The following is a 16,231-nucleotide window of genomic DNA, read 5'->3' as shown; positions in this document are numbered from 1 at the left end:
TAATTCGATTGACAATTATTTGATTTCAATGCGAACAATAAACTTATAATAGCTAATGTGAAATACAGAAATACATCTTCCGTTTACTCAAGAGATTTGCTGCAGTTCTGAACTGAAATGCAGTCCCTGTTATCTGGCTGGAGAAATAGCAGTACAGCACTGACTGGCACATTATTTATGATATCATATTTTAAACCAATCAGTTTGCTCTAGATGGACATAAGACACATAAACGGCATGGGAGAGGACAGAGAAATAGGGAGAACACAGGAGAACAGACAGAGAACACAGGAGGAGAACAGACAGAGAACTTAACCCATTAAAACCAGGAAAGCATCGGTGTCATTTTAGATTTTAGCTGTGTGTGTGTGTAATGGCACATTGGTTGGCTATTAAAAATAGCAGATATAAAAGCTCATAGCGTGTAACTTCGTGCCGCGCTATGAGGTTTTAGATCTAAATTTGTGACAAATCTTTGAATATATATTTTTAAAGCGAACATTTTTAACTAAAATCTTTGCTTCTGGGGGTCAAAATATTTTGAGGTGCAGGTCTGCGGCCAAATACAAATAATTTTGGGGGTCCTTGACATGAGAAAGTTTGAGAACCACTGATATAGCATTAGCAACATATGTTTTTCAGAAAACTGTTAGGATTTAAAAGACATTTTGTAGAATCGGACTCAGATCTTAATGGGGTAAGAACACAGACAGAACAGACGGAGAACAAGGTAGGGTGTTAGAATATACTGTAATTTAGTTGCTGAAGACTCGGTGATAAGAAAGTTGGCCCTAGCTGAGCACTGGTGAATTTTGCTTTGCATTTCACTGGCAATTTGTGAAGTTCTCAAATGGGTCAAAGCTATGTTGGTTTATTGAGTTCATGTTAACCCTAGGAAGATATCTATACATACACACAAATTGTGTAATTAAATCAAGCCCAGCATGTTTTTGATGATTAAATAATGTTTATATATGTCTAATACTGTATCAAATGTACATACGCCTTTTGCATTATGCCACTTCTTTTGGCTGATGCACTGGGTTTGATTTAATCCAGGTGAGAGACTTCATTAGTTGGCTAATAATGAATTCCAAAAGAATCGCGTGCAGATCACGTCCTCTCTTTGGGGCTCAGCCCTGGGTGTTTCAGTGCTTCCCTGCTCTGCACACACATTTCTGAGGTGTGTGTGTGTGTGTGCGTGTGCGAGTAGTAAGTTGTACTAAAAAGGGAGAGCATGAAATACCTGCGTTAATTAAAGTAATCCTGGCACTGCTCCCGTGAGCCACTCCCACCTATCTTCACCTTGCAGCAGAGTCCAAACCACACACCTCATTACACTAAGTATTTTGTTTTGTTTTAACCTTTTAAACACCTGTGATTTTACTGTAGTGGTTTGGGATATGAAAACATCGATAACAGAGGGATTAACTCTATTGCCTGCCAAAAAACATTTATAAACGTTTTATTTTATTTTATCAAAAACGAAATAAAAACTTTTCTAAAATTTATTTTTGGGGTTTTTCCGTTTTTCCGTTCTTCACAAAGAACCAGGAGATAACATTCTCCAAAAAGTTGCTGCTCCATTCACTTCAATGTTAAAAAATAAACTGAGAAAAAACTAACATAATAATAACAATAATAACATTGTTTTCTTTGTCAGTTATTATTTGCATCACCTCTTTCAGTGCTTAGTTTCACATAAAGGAATCACCAGTTAAATACAGTCCAATCTCATGGGGGTCAAAGCACTGAAACATTTCCTTTCAATACAATAACATTAACACTTAAATTAGACTTGCATATCATGCTATTTTCAGATTCATGTCCTGAAATGTGAGTGTTGGCTGATGCATAGTTATTTAATTGAGCGGAAAGTAAACATCGGCAGAGTAACTAAGGAAGTATCTTAGCAGTGCAATGTGCCATTGACTATTATTGTTGTGTGACATTCACTGTATATAGCTATATAATAAAGATTACTTGAGCATTATTGTATTTAAAGGACAAGTTTCAAACACTATTAGATTCACAATAGCAGTATCTTTCCTGCCAGCCCGAGTGTAATTCATTGTTTTGATTGGCAGTCTTTCATCCACACACCTAGGAGTGATAAGCAGCAAGTGGAACATCCCCATTACATCCCTCACATCTCTCCAGCCCCCACCCCCTCTTCCTACCCAGTAATTGCTGACATTTATCCAGTGTTTCATGGTGTTTGCTAATGTATTAACGCTGCGGGGCCTCGGAGGTCTATTGCCCCATCGGCCGGTTGCCTGCCTCTGTTTCCCAGCTTGCCTTAATGGAATCCTCCTCTACCTGATGCAGGTCTTTGAAACCAAGGGCATATTGAAGGGTGGCTGAGGTGAGGGTGAGGGGTATCTCGAGGTTGCCGTAGCAACGAGGCTCAGCGATAAGCTCAGACAGAGCCCTCCTGCGTGATTGACTGCCTTCAGGTGACATTCGGAGCAGGAGTTATTCTCTCCATCTCATTCTCTTATTGTATTTTTTCCCCTCGCTCCGTTCTCTATGGTATCAATCACTGTTTCTGTCCGTCACTCTCTTTAATGGTTTTCTTTGAAGCGGAGGATATTGAGGCGGTGTTGTTTTGTCGTTGTCTGAGAGGGACTGTTCCTTCCCATTAGCTTGGTCACCTCTAGACCCTCTGCTGTAACACAGTTACACCACCCCTCCGAATGGAAAGCAAAAATACCACAACACCTGCTGTTGGCCGTCCCACTAGTCCTGTTACTGTACACATCTCTACTTACCTTGGCCTCCTATTTCGGAGAGTGTGCAATAAATATGTTTGTGCTCGTATGTACACGCATTGGCTGGGTGAACCTTAGTCTTCCTGTGCAGGACCCCAGATCCTAATGAGGAGTGACATGTCTTCAGCAACACACTGTGGGCCTCCAGAAGGGAAAAGCAACAGGTGTTTAGGGTGGGGCGATCTCCCTCTTTCTTCTTTTCCTCACCTCAAGTCTTTATTTTCCCAAACTTCTCAAGCTCACACTGGTGTCCTCCTCCCCTTGGCCTCCCCATCCATTTCTCCCTCTGTCCTCCTGCACCACGACTCTGTTTCGCCCTCCCGTCCATCAAAGAGCTAGGGAGTAAGGTGGTAGTGGTGTTGCGGTTGCCGTCAGTACAGCTGTCAGTAGTAATTATCTCACACTCTCAGCCAGACACCTAATCCAAACACTGCCCACAGTAGAATAGGGGAAAAAATGAAACGGCGAATTAAGCGAGAGAAAGGGAGGAAAAAGGAGCGGAGAGAGGGGAAGAAAGGCTTAGTGAGGAATGGAGGGAAGAGAGAGAAAAAAACATGTTCCCTGCGTTGGCCACTGAATGCTTCGAGCGTCAATGCAAGTGTTAATTAAAAGAATCAGAAAAAGAGGAGCCCGTCCTTTTGTGTGGAGATGAGGGAGAGGGTCATGCATGGCGGTGGTGGGGGGGTTAACCTTGTCCCCCGTGCCCTGCGGCACTCCGCACTCGTTTCCACATTTCACCACTGAGCCGCAAAGCTGCACTTGTGTACCTCAACATCAGGAGAAGCCCCCGGGTCAAAGCAAGGAAGAGGATTGGGAGGCACTCGTCTCAACCCCTCCCAATGTCCTTGTCAGCCCAAGTTCTCCAGGCTGCCATTGACAGGGGAAGTGCTCAGCTTTATGTATACACTTATTAGGCTCCTCGGTGGAAAACCTCTCATTGTGATTGTGTTTTTTCTTTTAGTTTTTGAGGAGGGTGGGTGAAGTGTTTTCAAGAGTCCTCTCAACAGCCCCTGTTAAGCCATTAAGACCTGAAGCCGTTTCTACAAAATGTCTTCTAAATCCCAACAGTATTCTGAAAAACATGTTTCTATATCAGTGGTTCTCAAACTTTTTCATGTCAAGGACCCCCAAAATTATATGTATTTGGCTGCGGACCCCATCTCAAAATATTTTGTTCCAGGGACCCCCAGAAGCAAAGATTTTAGTTAAAAATGTTCGCTTTAAAATAATATATATTCAAAGATTCGCGAAAGATTCACAATATGATCTACAAGCTCATAGCGCGGCACTCGGTGCCGCGCTATGAGCTTGTAGATCTGCTATTTTTGAATAGTGTAAAATAATGCTTTTTAGCTCAAATGAAAAAGTGACACAGACCTTTATGGGTTAAAGATTATATTGCTTGATTATATTCAATTGCAGAATGGCAAGAATAGTTATCCCATTCCTTCACATCACTGAGACTCTGCCTCTGCATGTCTTGGTCTGTCTCAGTAACCAAAGCAGTTTAAGCTCAAGGCCTTGCACCCAGAATTCTGCAAACACATGGGGGCTTTTCTATGGGGCACATTTTGTTCTTTCCTCCAATCAGCAAAAATGTCTGCAACTGAATTTGGTTTGACTGTTAACTGTTCGCTTTTGTCCCCATCCCATTTACACTTCTGCTTTGTATATGAAGAGCACAATAATATAATGGTTGGTAAAAGCCACTGTTAAATTAACTTGGTCAGAGTTGAGTTACATGAACAAGGACGAGCCAATTCAGTTAAGTGCTCTTCCTAGGTGTTCCAGGGATACTCAGCTAGCCCTGCCGTGACACCTTTTAGATTTCTCATTGTCGAAGTACACTGGCTGCTAATTACCAGTAGACAAGAAATGCAATCTGCTGTGAGTATGTCTGTGTGTGTGTGTGTGTGTGTTATCTGAATCTGGGCTGATTGACTGTTTGGGGCCTCATGGGGTGGATTTTAATTTGGTTATCTACAGTGATGTAAGAAAATTAACATCTCAAATATTATTTTCCTTTTGTCCCTTTTGATTTGTGACACTTTTTATTTTGAAACCAAGATATGATTAACTATTGCCAGCAAGGCTAGTGTTTCCAGTGCTGGTCTATCTTTTTTAATGCACTGATGTCATCTCCCCTCTGTGTGCTTTTAGCCGTGCATTTCTGCCTTTTTATTTTATTTTATTTTGGCCAGCTTTCTTCATTTCAGACAACAGGGAAAGAGATAGAGTGGGAACCTTAGCAGGATATTATTCATTCTTTATCTGTCAGGGGAGATACTGTATTTCTCATATCCCCTCTTCAGTTATTGAGCTGGTGGGAATTTAAGACACAATGGTCAATATTAGCACTTCCCCCCCAACACTCTTTTTACAGACGTCCTTAGGTGATGGGCAATGATAAAATTCTCTTCCCTGAGGAACAATGATATACGGTTCATTATCTTACATTAAGAAAGACTACATCAACATAATACAATTTCAAATAAAATATACCTTTTATAAAAACATAATATTTCACAGGCTAGATCCAGTAAATTGTTTCTCCAGTCTGTGCTATAGAGGTACGCAAACTTTTGCGGTGATGATTGTTGCTGCTTTGCTTTCGTGAGTAGAATAGATAAGGATTTGTGAATAGGTTGAAAACTGCGCAACTTTTTCTGATCTTCAGATCTAGAACTACTCACTATTAAGTCTATGTTGCTGTCACGGTCTATTTGTCACTGTTCTCTCCTGCTATAGAAACTGAGGCCAGCGAGGAGAATCACTCCTTTTAAAAAAGAGAAGGCAATACTCCAGCAGTCTCGCTACTGCTTTTCAGACTCAGTTGGCGTTGAATGTAATCTTCTCCTGATTCAACAATGTCCAGCTGCTCTTTGTCTGTGCTAACACCTGACAATGGAGCAGATCACAGAACCTCTGCAGGGGACGAACAGCTTCTCTGCATCTTATCTTGCCTAGCCTGCCTGCCCTGGTGCAGTCACGCTGTTTGGAGGTTCACTCTCCCAGAAAAGCACTTGCATTTCTAGGTTCTGCTCTGCTCTTCACAATTAAGGGCTTGAGTGCATATGACATTGTCACAACAAGTGGCAAGACTATTTGGCGTAGATGTTGAGAGTAGATTAAACAGACCTGGATAAATTCCTACTAATCGTAACTTGTGTATTCATCAGTTGTTGATTTAGTGATCTTTGTTGAGATTGTCAAAACAACCGTGGCCTCATGAGAACCATCCTGTTAAGTAAATATTTAGATACAGTACATGTATTTTTTAAATATTTATTATGAAGTAGACCACTTTATCTACAGTCTGGTACTTGGACACACATGTGACATTGTTCTCTTTATGAGGCAGACATCTTTGCCTGTACACTTTTAAATACCTTGTGACTGCACCCCACACCAGTGCTTTGTTACTGCCTGTTGCCTTGTTGCTGTCCGTAGGGTCTAGGCCTTGAGAGAGAGTTATAATGAGTCCCTGAAGAACAAAGACATTTCCAGTCTTGGGTGTGAGAGCTCATTAATCAGGTGTTCTTCTAGTAGAAACTACCACCACGCTAACTGGTACAGGTGTAGGTAAAGCTCATCAAGATTTCACCCTGATTGGGAACATGGGCTGGTCTTTGTTTGAAAATCATATATTTTGCATACTCATTTTCAGCAACCGAGTCTTCAGCAACTAAATGTTCATTAAGCCTCTTTTCAGAGCTTAATGACGCCTAACAAAAGTGTATAAAAGAATAAATTGATATAAAGGCATTTGATCAGAAAACGTTAGGTCCATGACAAAGCCCAAATCTTTCCAAGAGCAACCTCTGATGTCTTCAGCGTTTACATCAGGGGCCGGAGCTAGAGTCTCAGCGCAGAGGGTGCGGAGGACTCTCGAAGGGTGCTTCTGATAAAATTATGTTAAAATTCACAATTGTAAAATAGCTGATTATCCTATCAGAAACATAAAATTGTCACTTATTGAGCCAAGCAAGCTGCCAGACAAGCTTATTCTGAAGGACACAAAAAAGAAGACGGGTTGCCAGTTGGAATACAACGGACAAGCATACGCCGCTCTACAGTACATGCATCGATTGGCGAATGGTTCAGCACCACCACCAATGGACAGCGACAGGCCATGCACACTGTGACCCAGCACCATGCCTTTTTTAGTTGGAGTTAATTTACTCATGAGAGCAAAGCAGCACACAGAGCTTCGGATGCCTCTCCATAGAGGCAGTATGTTTTAGTTAAGCCATTACCAACACTACATATTCAGCAATATAGATATAATGATTATTAAATGGACTGATTTATATGGTGCTTTTTATAGTCTTTCCGACCACTCAAATGCGCTTTATAATGTACTTTACATACATCAGGGTTTCTGTTGAGCATCTTTTGGAGATAAGAATCCATTTCACCGGCCAAATGTAAAATTGACGGGTCATAATGTAATACTCGTCACGTGCGTGTTTGCAGATATGTGCGTGTGCACCACCCTACTGATTGCTACACCTCATTACTGTAGCACAGTGCTTCTTTCCACCACTTTATCACAGATGCACTGCGCTGTTCCTGCGTTTTTAGTTCCCTAAAGCATAATTAATCTATTCCATCATGCAGCGCTGTCGCTTGCCAAAAAGAACAGAAAGTAGTCAGGATGGACGAGTCATATATTTACAAGCTATAAGTAGATCTACAAGCTTTTACTGAATTGTGTCATGTAGTCTTGTAGATCTGCTCTTTTTTGGCACCACCACGACACCACCATACTACAGAGTATAAACCAACTAGGAGGAGCATGTTTCGGCCTTTGCATCTCGTTTAACCTTAACGTAGTAGCCTACATAATCAGCTTTTATTTTGTTACTGTCATGTTAATTTTTTTTTTACTAAGTTGCCTGCAGTTGCCTGCAATGTTTAGCCAAGTTCCATCACTTAGCTCAAACGCTCTCTCCATGTTATTGACAGTCGCTGTGCTTGTATTATATCTACGTTGGTTCCAAAGTTGGAGGCTTTTACAGATTGTAGCAACTGACTCATTGCAACGAATGGATGAAAGATGTCATTTTGTGACATGTTGTACGACCGACGGCTTGGCTTTATCCTTCATTGTACACCTGCTGCGATGTGATCAATGCATTGATTGATCATTTATTGAAAGCAGTTTCGCTTTGGTCGCAGCCTTTATACATTAGTTTTCTTTTTCTCAAAATGTGGCGACTGATGTATTTTTCGTGGCCCCCCTACTGCTACACTGCCACACTGACGATTCGACAGTCAATGTATGCTCTTAAACTTTAAATATGATTTGAATGGTTGTAAATCTACGTATTGTAATGTTGAGTTACTTTAATATCCCCCAAAAATATATAGTAGTAATTATAACTAGAAGGTACTGTTCCTGAAGAAACAGTGTGGGATCGCTAAGAATGTTGATGGTATTGAGTATTGATAGTGTTAGTAGAGTTAAAGGTTTGAAAGGTTTAAAGGTTTTAAAGGTTCTAAAGTTTTGAAAGGTTCTAAAGGTTTGAAAGGTTTGAAAGGTTTAAGAGGTTTGAAAGGTTTGAAAGGTTTAAGAGGTTTGAAAGGTTTGAAAGGTTTAAGAGGTTCTAAAGGTTTGAAAGGTTCTAAAGGTTCTAAAGCTTTGAATGGTTCTAAAGGTTTGAAAGGTTTAAGAGGTTCTAAAGGTTTGAAAGGTTCTAAAGGTTTGAAAGGTTTGAAAGGTTTGAAAGGTTTGAAAGGTTTAAAGGTTTGAAAGGTTTGAAAGGTTTAAAGGTTTGAAAGGTTTGAAAGGTTCTAAAGGTTTGAAAGGTTTGAAAGGTTTGAAAGGTTTAAAGGTTTAAGAGGTTCTAAAGGTTTAAGAGGTTCTAAAGGTTTAAGAGGTTCTAAAGGTTTGAAAGGTTCTAAAGGTTTGAAAGGTTCTAAAGGTTTGAAAGGTTTGAAAGGTTTGAAAGGTTTAAAGGTTTAAGAGGTTCTAAAGGTTTAAGAGGTTCTAAAGGTTTGAAAGGTTCTAAAGGGTATTTACTTTAAATTATTTTTAGTCACTTTATTTACTTTAAAGTATTTTTTACAAATTTTTACAACTTTTAAGTATTTTTACTATTTTTTTCAACGTTTAAGTATTTTTACTCATGTTGAGTACTTTTAAGTATTTTTACTCAGTATAAGTACTATTAAGTATTTTTAATCAAGGTACTTACTTTAAAGTATTTTTAGTCACTTTATTTACTTTAAAGTAGCTTTTACTAATTTTTACAACTTTTAAGTATTTTTACTCTTTTTATCAACTTTTAAGTATTTTTACTACTTTTTTTCAACTTTTAAGTATTTTTACTCATTTTGAGTACTTTTAAGTATTTTTACTCAATATAAGTACTCTTAAGTATTTTTACTCAAGGTATTTACTTTAAAGTATTTTTAGTCACTTTATTTACTTTAAAGTAGCTTTTACAAATTTTTACAACTTTTAAGTATTTTTACTCTTTTTATCAACTTTTAAGTATTTTTACTATTTAAAAAGTGAAATCTCTCTAAAAGTACAAATTATTTCAAAAAATTCTAATGAATATATATATATTCCAATATGTCCTAAGTAGGCTGAACGTTATAGAGTTGGAACGGAGTTTCTATCTAAAAGTATGAATTTCTCCATTGAAATGAATGGGAGTTTTTTAGAAGTAAAAAGTGAAATATCTCTAAAAGTACAAATTATTTCAAAAATTCAAATGGTAGCCGACATGTCCTGAGTAGGCCGAACGTTGAAGAGTTGGAACGGAGTTTGTAGCTAAAAGTATGAAGGACTAGTTAGGGGCCAAAAAACGGTGTTGACAATAACAGTAGTGTGATCGCTTTAGCGATCCCACAATAATAAAAATAATAGTTAAATAATATTTTACAAACTCACATAGTGTAAGTGGGAAATACAGCCTTGAACTTGTATTTTATTAGCTTATGTTCTTCTCCATTACCTAACCGCCTCTTTCAGAAGCTGAGAACATCGATGGCGTTTCCTGTTGTGTTGCTATCAACTGTGATGCTTCCTCTGTCTGTTTTAACTGTGATGTTTCCTCTTGTTTGTTTGTGTTTTCAAGATGACGCTAGCTGTCTCTGGGATCAGCTATCCCTGCCATCACCTCAGTGTGTGTCGAAGGTCCTCACCTGCCAATACCCAAGAGCCCACAGAAGAGGCACGTGTGCGAGCACACACACACACACAATATTTATTCCCTGTTAAATAGTTATCTATAATACAGTCATGATATCAATCGATTATTATTTGTTGTATTAAATTAGTAAACCAAATATATATTTCTTTCTACAGTGTGCAGATGTCCACATGATCAGTGACAGTGAGGGAGATGATTTTGAAGACGCTTCAGAGTTCGGGGTGGACGATTCGGAGATGTTCGGAATGGGCGCTTCGACTTGTCGGAAGACCCCCATGAGTACGTGCAAAGAGGTTTTGCTGTGTTTATTTTCAAAAAGTTCCATTCACTCGACTCTTATGAAACGACTTGTTGTGATGTATATTCAAACTCTTCGTTAACGCACACCCCAAAGCTCATTCATTTTCTTTTGTGTCACCCTGCAGTGCCAGAACATAGTGAAAATGAAGGTGATGCCTTATTGCACTTTACTGCCGAATTTTCAACAAGGTGAGCGAAGCCCCGCGTGCTGCTACTATGGTGTTTAGGGATTTGTTTTGCACAGACATATATATTTTTTTGTAATTAACCCATTAAGACCTGGAACGCATATGTGTCACTTTTTTTTATTTGAGCTAAAAAGCATTATTTTACACTTTGGCTATTCAAAAATAGCAGATATACAAGCTCATAGCGCGGCACCGAGTGCCGCGCTACGAGCTTGTAGATCTGCTATTTTTGAAAAATCGTGAAAATGTGTGCAAATCTTTGAATATATATTGTTTTAAAGCGAATATTTTTAACTCAAATCTTTGCTTCTGGGGGTCCCTGGAACAACATATTTTGAGATGGGGGTCGGCGACCAAATGCATATCATTTTGGGGGGTCCTTGACATGAAAAAGTTTGAGCACCACTGATATAGAAACATACGTTTTTTTCAGAATACAGAATAATAATGGGGTTTAGAAGACATTTGTAGAATTCAGGTCTTAACACATTCCATGCCAGAGTTTAATCTCATAATGTACTCACCAGTGCCAGCGTTTTATTGTTGTTTTTTTGTTTTTTTCATGTCGCCACAGACCTCGCTAAATAAGTTAAAAGTGCGCGTTCATTTGGTTCTAAACACACAGCGGATCTGTGAGAAACGGCCAGCGAAAATAGTTTCCAAATGCGAGCCGCCATCTTGAAGATACAGTGGATCAACGCTAAACAGTGATCAGCGAGGAGAAAAACAACAACCGAGAAAATCGAGTTTTAAACAGGATCCCAGACAGGAAGCGGATACGATTGAAAAAACCGGAACCCGAATAATTCTGTTTCCGACCGGAAACCGGAAACGGAAATGGATCAAAAAAATTCGGAAAGTGCACCTGGGGCAATTTCAATGGGAATCGGCGGTTCGCGTAGATCTACGCGACTGGCACGCTGCGGCTTTAAATAGGTTCGCGTAGATCTACGCGACTGGCATTCAATGTGTTAATGGGTTAAACTTTTATTGCACATACATTTGAAATTGAACTGTCTGTGTGTGTGTGTGTGTGTGTGTGTTTGTGTGTGTGTAGGTATGGAGAGGTCCATCCGATGTTCTACATTGGAACTTTGGAGTCGGCATCTCAAGAGGCCTTCTACGGCAAAGCTAGAGATGTAAGTAGCACTCCATCACACCCCCCCCTACATTGAGAACGTGTCAGAGCCACTGTTTGATATAATTTAATCAAAACCTGCATCAAATTTTCACCCCGACAGCTGAGGCTTTATATTTAGCTGGTCCCCCACCCCTGCCGATTTCTCAGTTTTTGTCCTTTTAAGGAGGCTTGTATCAACTGACAGCTTGTGTGGATTACAGTCTTATTAGACTGTGAGGACACGGCAAGATGTTAGGGGGCGTTCAGATCACCAGGCGCACCGAGGGAGGGAGACGGGGAGAGAGATGGGAAAGAGGGAGTGTGGGAGGAGTGCTGAGAGAGAAATGAGTGAGGGAAAGGAAGAAGAGGGGATGATAAACGGAAGGAAAAAAAAGATGGAATCTTGGCCCACTGCCCGCTGCCCCAACTGATCTCCTCTTTTAAGCCAACACAATATGGCCCATGTGTCCCTTGTGCTTCCGAGCTGTACTGTACCACACACCATTTTTTGTTTTGAAATGGCTTTAGGTGTATTTGAGACCATTCGAAATTTGGGTAATGAAACTGCAAACCATATGGTCTGTTTTGCACCCATGTTGTTTTGAGCACTTAACCACTATATACTTAATTGACCGGAGTTCCCCTTTGCTGAAAATAGCCAATCTACAATATCGGTTATTTTCGCTGAATGTTCACCCCCAGAATAAATGGTAAATGGTGCATTTATATAGCGCTTTTATCCAAAGCGCTTTACATAGATTGTGCATTACATTCACCCATTCACACACACATTCATACACCGATGGCGGAGGAAACCATGCAAGGCACCAACCAGCTCATCGGGAGCAATTAGGGGTTCAGCGTCTTGCTCAAGGACGCTTCGACACTAACTCTGGGGGAGCCCGAGATCGAACTGGGAACCTTAAGGTTCACCATGCGGCCACTCTGCCCCTGAGCCACTGCTGCCCCCGAATAGGGACTCAAGGGTTCATGTGGCTAAAACAAACCTTCATGGCAAACCATGGTCACCCATGGTAGTGCTGTAAAAGCTTCACCTCAGAGTAGGGAACCTAATCTTATCGTCCCCTGGCCACAGTGACTCGTTCACGCTAAACACTGACCAGCTACCGTCTCAATTTTATTTACCAGCTAAGTGCCAGGAGTAGAAAAAGAAATTCCAAATGATGTAACGCTATCTGCCACAGTTGTTTGACTAGAAAACATAATTGCAACTTGCAGCTATTGACATAATGTACCAGTATTTGCCTGGTTGGTCGGTGTCCAACCCTGCTGCCCTCTCTTATATAGAAGGGAGGATAGTCCATCCTCCCTTCAATCCATCCATCCACCCCTTTCACCATTCTTCCCTCTGTTTTGAATATGGGCCTTTTGTCTCTCTTTCCCACATCATCATAGCTGGCCACGGACCAGCTTTGTTAAGTGGATATTGGTGCGGGTCAGATTTGCGTGGAGGGAGGATTCGGTGGGTTTTAATATACAAGGGAATCAGTCTCACTCTCTTAAAGGCTGAGAGAGAGTAATCACTAAGTAAAACACTGCATTTGATGAAGTGTTTCTGAAGGTGTGTGTTGCTGGGGGAGGGGGTAGCGACTGTTGAGATAGACTCAATCCACCCTTAATGAAAATGCTTTGGGCTGCTAGGCTGAGCTGAGCTGTGCTGAACCCCTTTGGGGGATCAGTGGTTAGTCAGTGCGCACAGACAGATAGGCCACCCATCGCTGGCCACGATCCCCGCTAAATCCCCATCAACGCAGTGGTTAATCACACTAACCCCACTCTCCTCCGCCCTCCGCTCCTCTGGCCGCCACACACAAAGACACATAAAAATTCATAGCCTTGCTGGAGTGGGGGATTGAAGGATTTATCACTGCCAAGTGCACAGTAAAATCCTCAGTGTTCATTTAACTCATGCGCACAAGTGTAGCCAAATGGACCTGTTTAGGGTCTATTTTGTTACATGTGTACACACACTCGGGAGTTGCACATCATGGATAAATTAACGCTGGAGATCTTACTTTGTGCCTTTCCTGCAGTAAAGGAAAGGGAAAGAGCAACGTGGCAGACTGGAGACAGAGGAATGGATATTCCTGGAAAAGTGGGAGAGTTGTTGGTCATTTCATGTCGACATCGTCTCTCATGATGGCTGTTGTGCTGTGTTTATGTTATCTAACACAGTATAGATCAAGTAGTCATGGGAGAACCTTTGCTTCCACACTAGTCAGTTCAATTAAGAGACATTTCTTTTTATACACACACACACACACACACACACACACACACACACACACACACACACACACACACACACACACACACACATCCTCCTTGGCAGTCCATCGTAGTCGAGACATATACAATTAAGAATTTTGAATGTGCCAGCTTTTTAGTAATAACAACCACTTAAGACTAGATTGTGCCAAAACTCACAGATATCAAGAAGTTAGGATCTTAATGCAGAAATACTTTCTGGAGAGTAGCAGTATCACTGCCAAGTACACAGTAAAATCCTCAGTGTTAATTTAACTCGGAGAATGTACACATGTTCCACAGATACTGATATCGATCAAAAGAAATCACACCAGCAATATAGCATATTATAGATCAACAGAATCTACATCTAGAATTATTGATTGTATTGCACTACATCCTCACCGTGTGTGTGTGTGTGTGTGTGTACTGTATATTGTATAATCCATCTGTTCATCTAATTAACTAATAATAATAATATTTTACTTTCATAGACTTCCATCACTTACAATTATACTATTAATACTGTGGTAATATATTCTTTAAATAACGGTAAACATTTCTCTCAGCCCTTGGGAGATGACATCCGCTTTTTAAATCACCGGTAAATTTGGTAATGAACTAGTCGGAAATGTGTCATTCAGACATCTGTTATTTTACTATTTTTGTATGTTTAATGTCTGCCATGTGGTTCACTACTGATTGTGTTTTCTCTGTGTGTGTGTGTGGGTGTGTGTGTGGTCACTACATGAGTCATTTGAGCTCTTCATTTTGAAGTGTTTGCTTTTCCAGACTTAGCCTACCATCCGATCAGTTTCTCACCTTCTCTCTCTCTCTCCCTCTCTCTCTCGCTCTCTCGCTCTCTCGCTCTGCCTCTCTCTCTCTCTCTCTCTCGCTCTCTCTCTCTCTCTCTTACATCTCTCACTCTTCCTCTCCCTCTATTTTTTTTCTCATTCACTAGCCACCCCTGACCCTATCTTAACACGCATTGATAATGAAATACATCCTCCAATAACACTAATAACATCCACTGAATGGGGTTGATTGAGCCTAAATGAAAATGCAGGCTGTCTGCCAGAAATCCCAATTTAAATTGTATTTATTGATTTATTACCAAGTGAAAACTGAATGCAAAGATCGAAAAGTATGACACTTCTCTAAAGAGCCTGTGGCCTCCCAGACTTAAACACTTAAACCCGTCAATCAATCTTTCACATTAAACAATCTCGTTTTAAAGCTAAACAGTACACTAAAATGTGTTTCTGAGAACATTTAAGGTGAGCAATAGGCAATGTGATAACAATGTTGATTCAACGTTGCCTTGTTTGATATTTGATATTTTAGTATTAGGTCCAACGTGATCTCCAGGCGGGTCATGATATACTCGCCATGCAAAGTTGCAAAGCTCCATGTGGGGTAACCCTAAACCCTGCCCCTATTGCTGAGATTGGCTGAGACGTGCACAGCTCCTGTTACGAAAATTAAATGCTCTCAAAATACCATTTCATGTCATTTAAGAGTAAAGAAGTATGACGCTGGGGAAAGGAGAACGACTGAGAAATGTGAACCTTTTAGAGATAAAAAAGTGCAACAGTTGTTGGTCACTTGATGTTTTTTTTATGGTCACCATGGGTGACCATGGTTTTTTATTATTTAACTGAGATATGCTAGTGGTCCGGAGCAACAAAAAAAAGATTGAGAACCACTGATCTATTCCTTTCCCATGGTTGCCTCTACTCTGTTCTCTTAACCTTCCATGTTAAACGCATCTTAACTCATTCATTTATGTATGAGCGAGTAGACACATGGGATTGATTTTGGGCACATTTCCTAATAATGGTGACTCAACCAGGTAATCCGGTTTCCCTTGAGATTCTAACTCCCATTTCTGTGGAAGTTCTTTATTGACATCCGACTTCCCAGTAAAGGTAATTTACCGCACTGTTTCTCAACTAGTGGTCGATAAAATAAAATAAAATACAAATCTTCACTTTCCTACATTACTAAATGCATGGTCAGGGACCACATGCAATACCTTCACGGACCACCAGTGGTCCACGGACCACCCATGGTCTATGGTGAGTGATTTGCCATGATAGGAGGAGGAGCCAGCAAACGGATGTGAAACATTTTTTAAGAATGTTTAACTTTTTCAATGAGGTTTGTGGTGAGACAAAGTGCCAACCATTCAGAAGCTCACTGTGGTCACTACGAATGTGATGTGGATGTTTCAGACATTTGGGACACATCTATTTGGCGGAACAACACTGTTGGTTTGAACTAGACATACTGTAAGAGTTTGTTGTTTTGATGGTCAGTAAAGTGTGTAGTTGGTTTGTGGAAACGGGTTATTGTAAGTGACATGTTAAACTTAAAAAGTCCATGAAATGCTTTTTATTTTGATATTGCTGCCCTCGT

At 40.3% G+C, this 16,231-nt stretch overlaps 1 protein-coding gene across 1 annotated transcript in view; it reads left to right on the top strand.

Moving 5' to 3' along the window:
• Positions 1-16,231, top strand: part of faf1 (Fas (TNFRSF6) associated factor 1) — a 93,608-nt gene that overhangs the window by 37,740 nt on the left and 39,637 nt on the right. Inside the window, exons 9-12 of the mRNA XM_080429976.1 lie at positions 9,863-9,958; positions 10,093-10,216; positions 10,363-10,426; positions 11,483-11,564. Coding sequence (XP_080286102.1) covers positions 9,863-9,958; positions 10,093-10,216; positions 10,363-10,426; positions 11,483-11,564 — 366 coding nt within the window. The remainder of the gene's footprint in view (positions 1-9,862; positions 9,959-10,092; positions 10,217-10,362; positions 10,427-11,482; positions 11,565-16,231) is intronic.

The sequence above is a fragment of the Gymnoscopelus braueri genome (genome assembly GCF_963280865.1).
Source record: "Gymnoscopelus braueri genome assembly, chromosome: 6".
Lineage (NCBI taxonomy): Eukaryota > Metazoa > Chordata > Actinopteri > Myctophiformes > Myctophidae > Gymnoscopelus > Gymnoscopelus braueri.
This window is presented reverse-complemented; position numbering and strand designations above follow the sequence as displayed.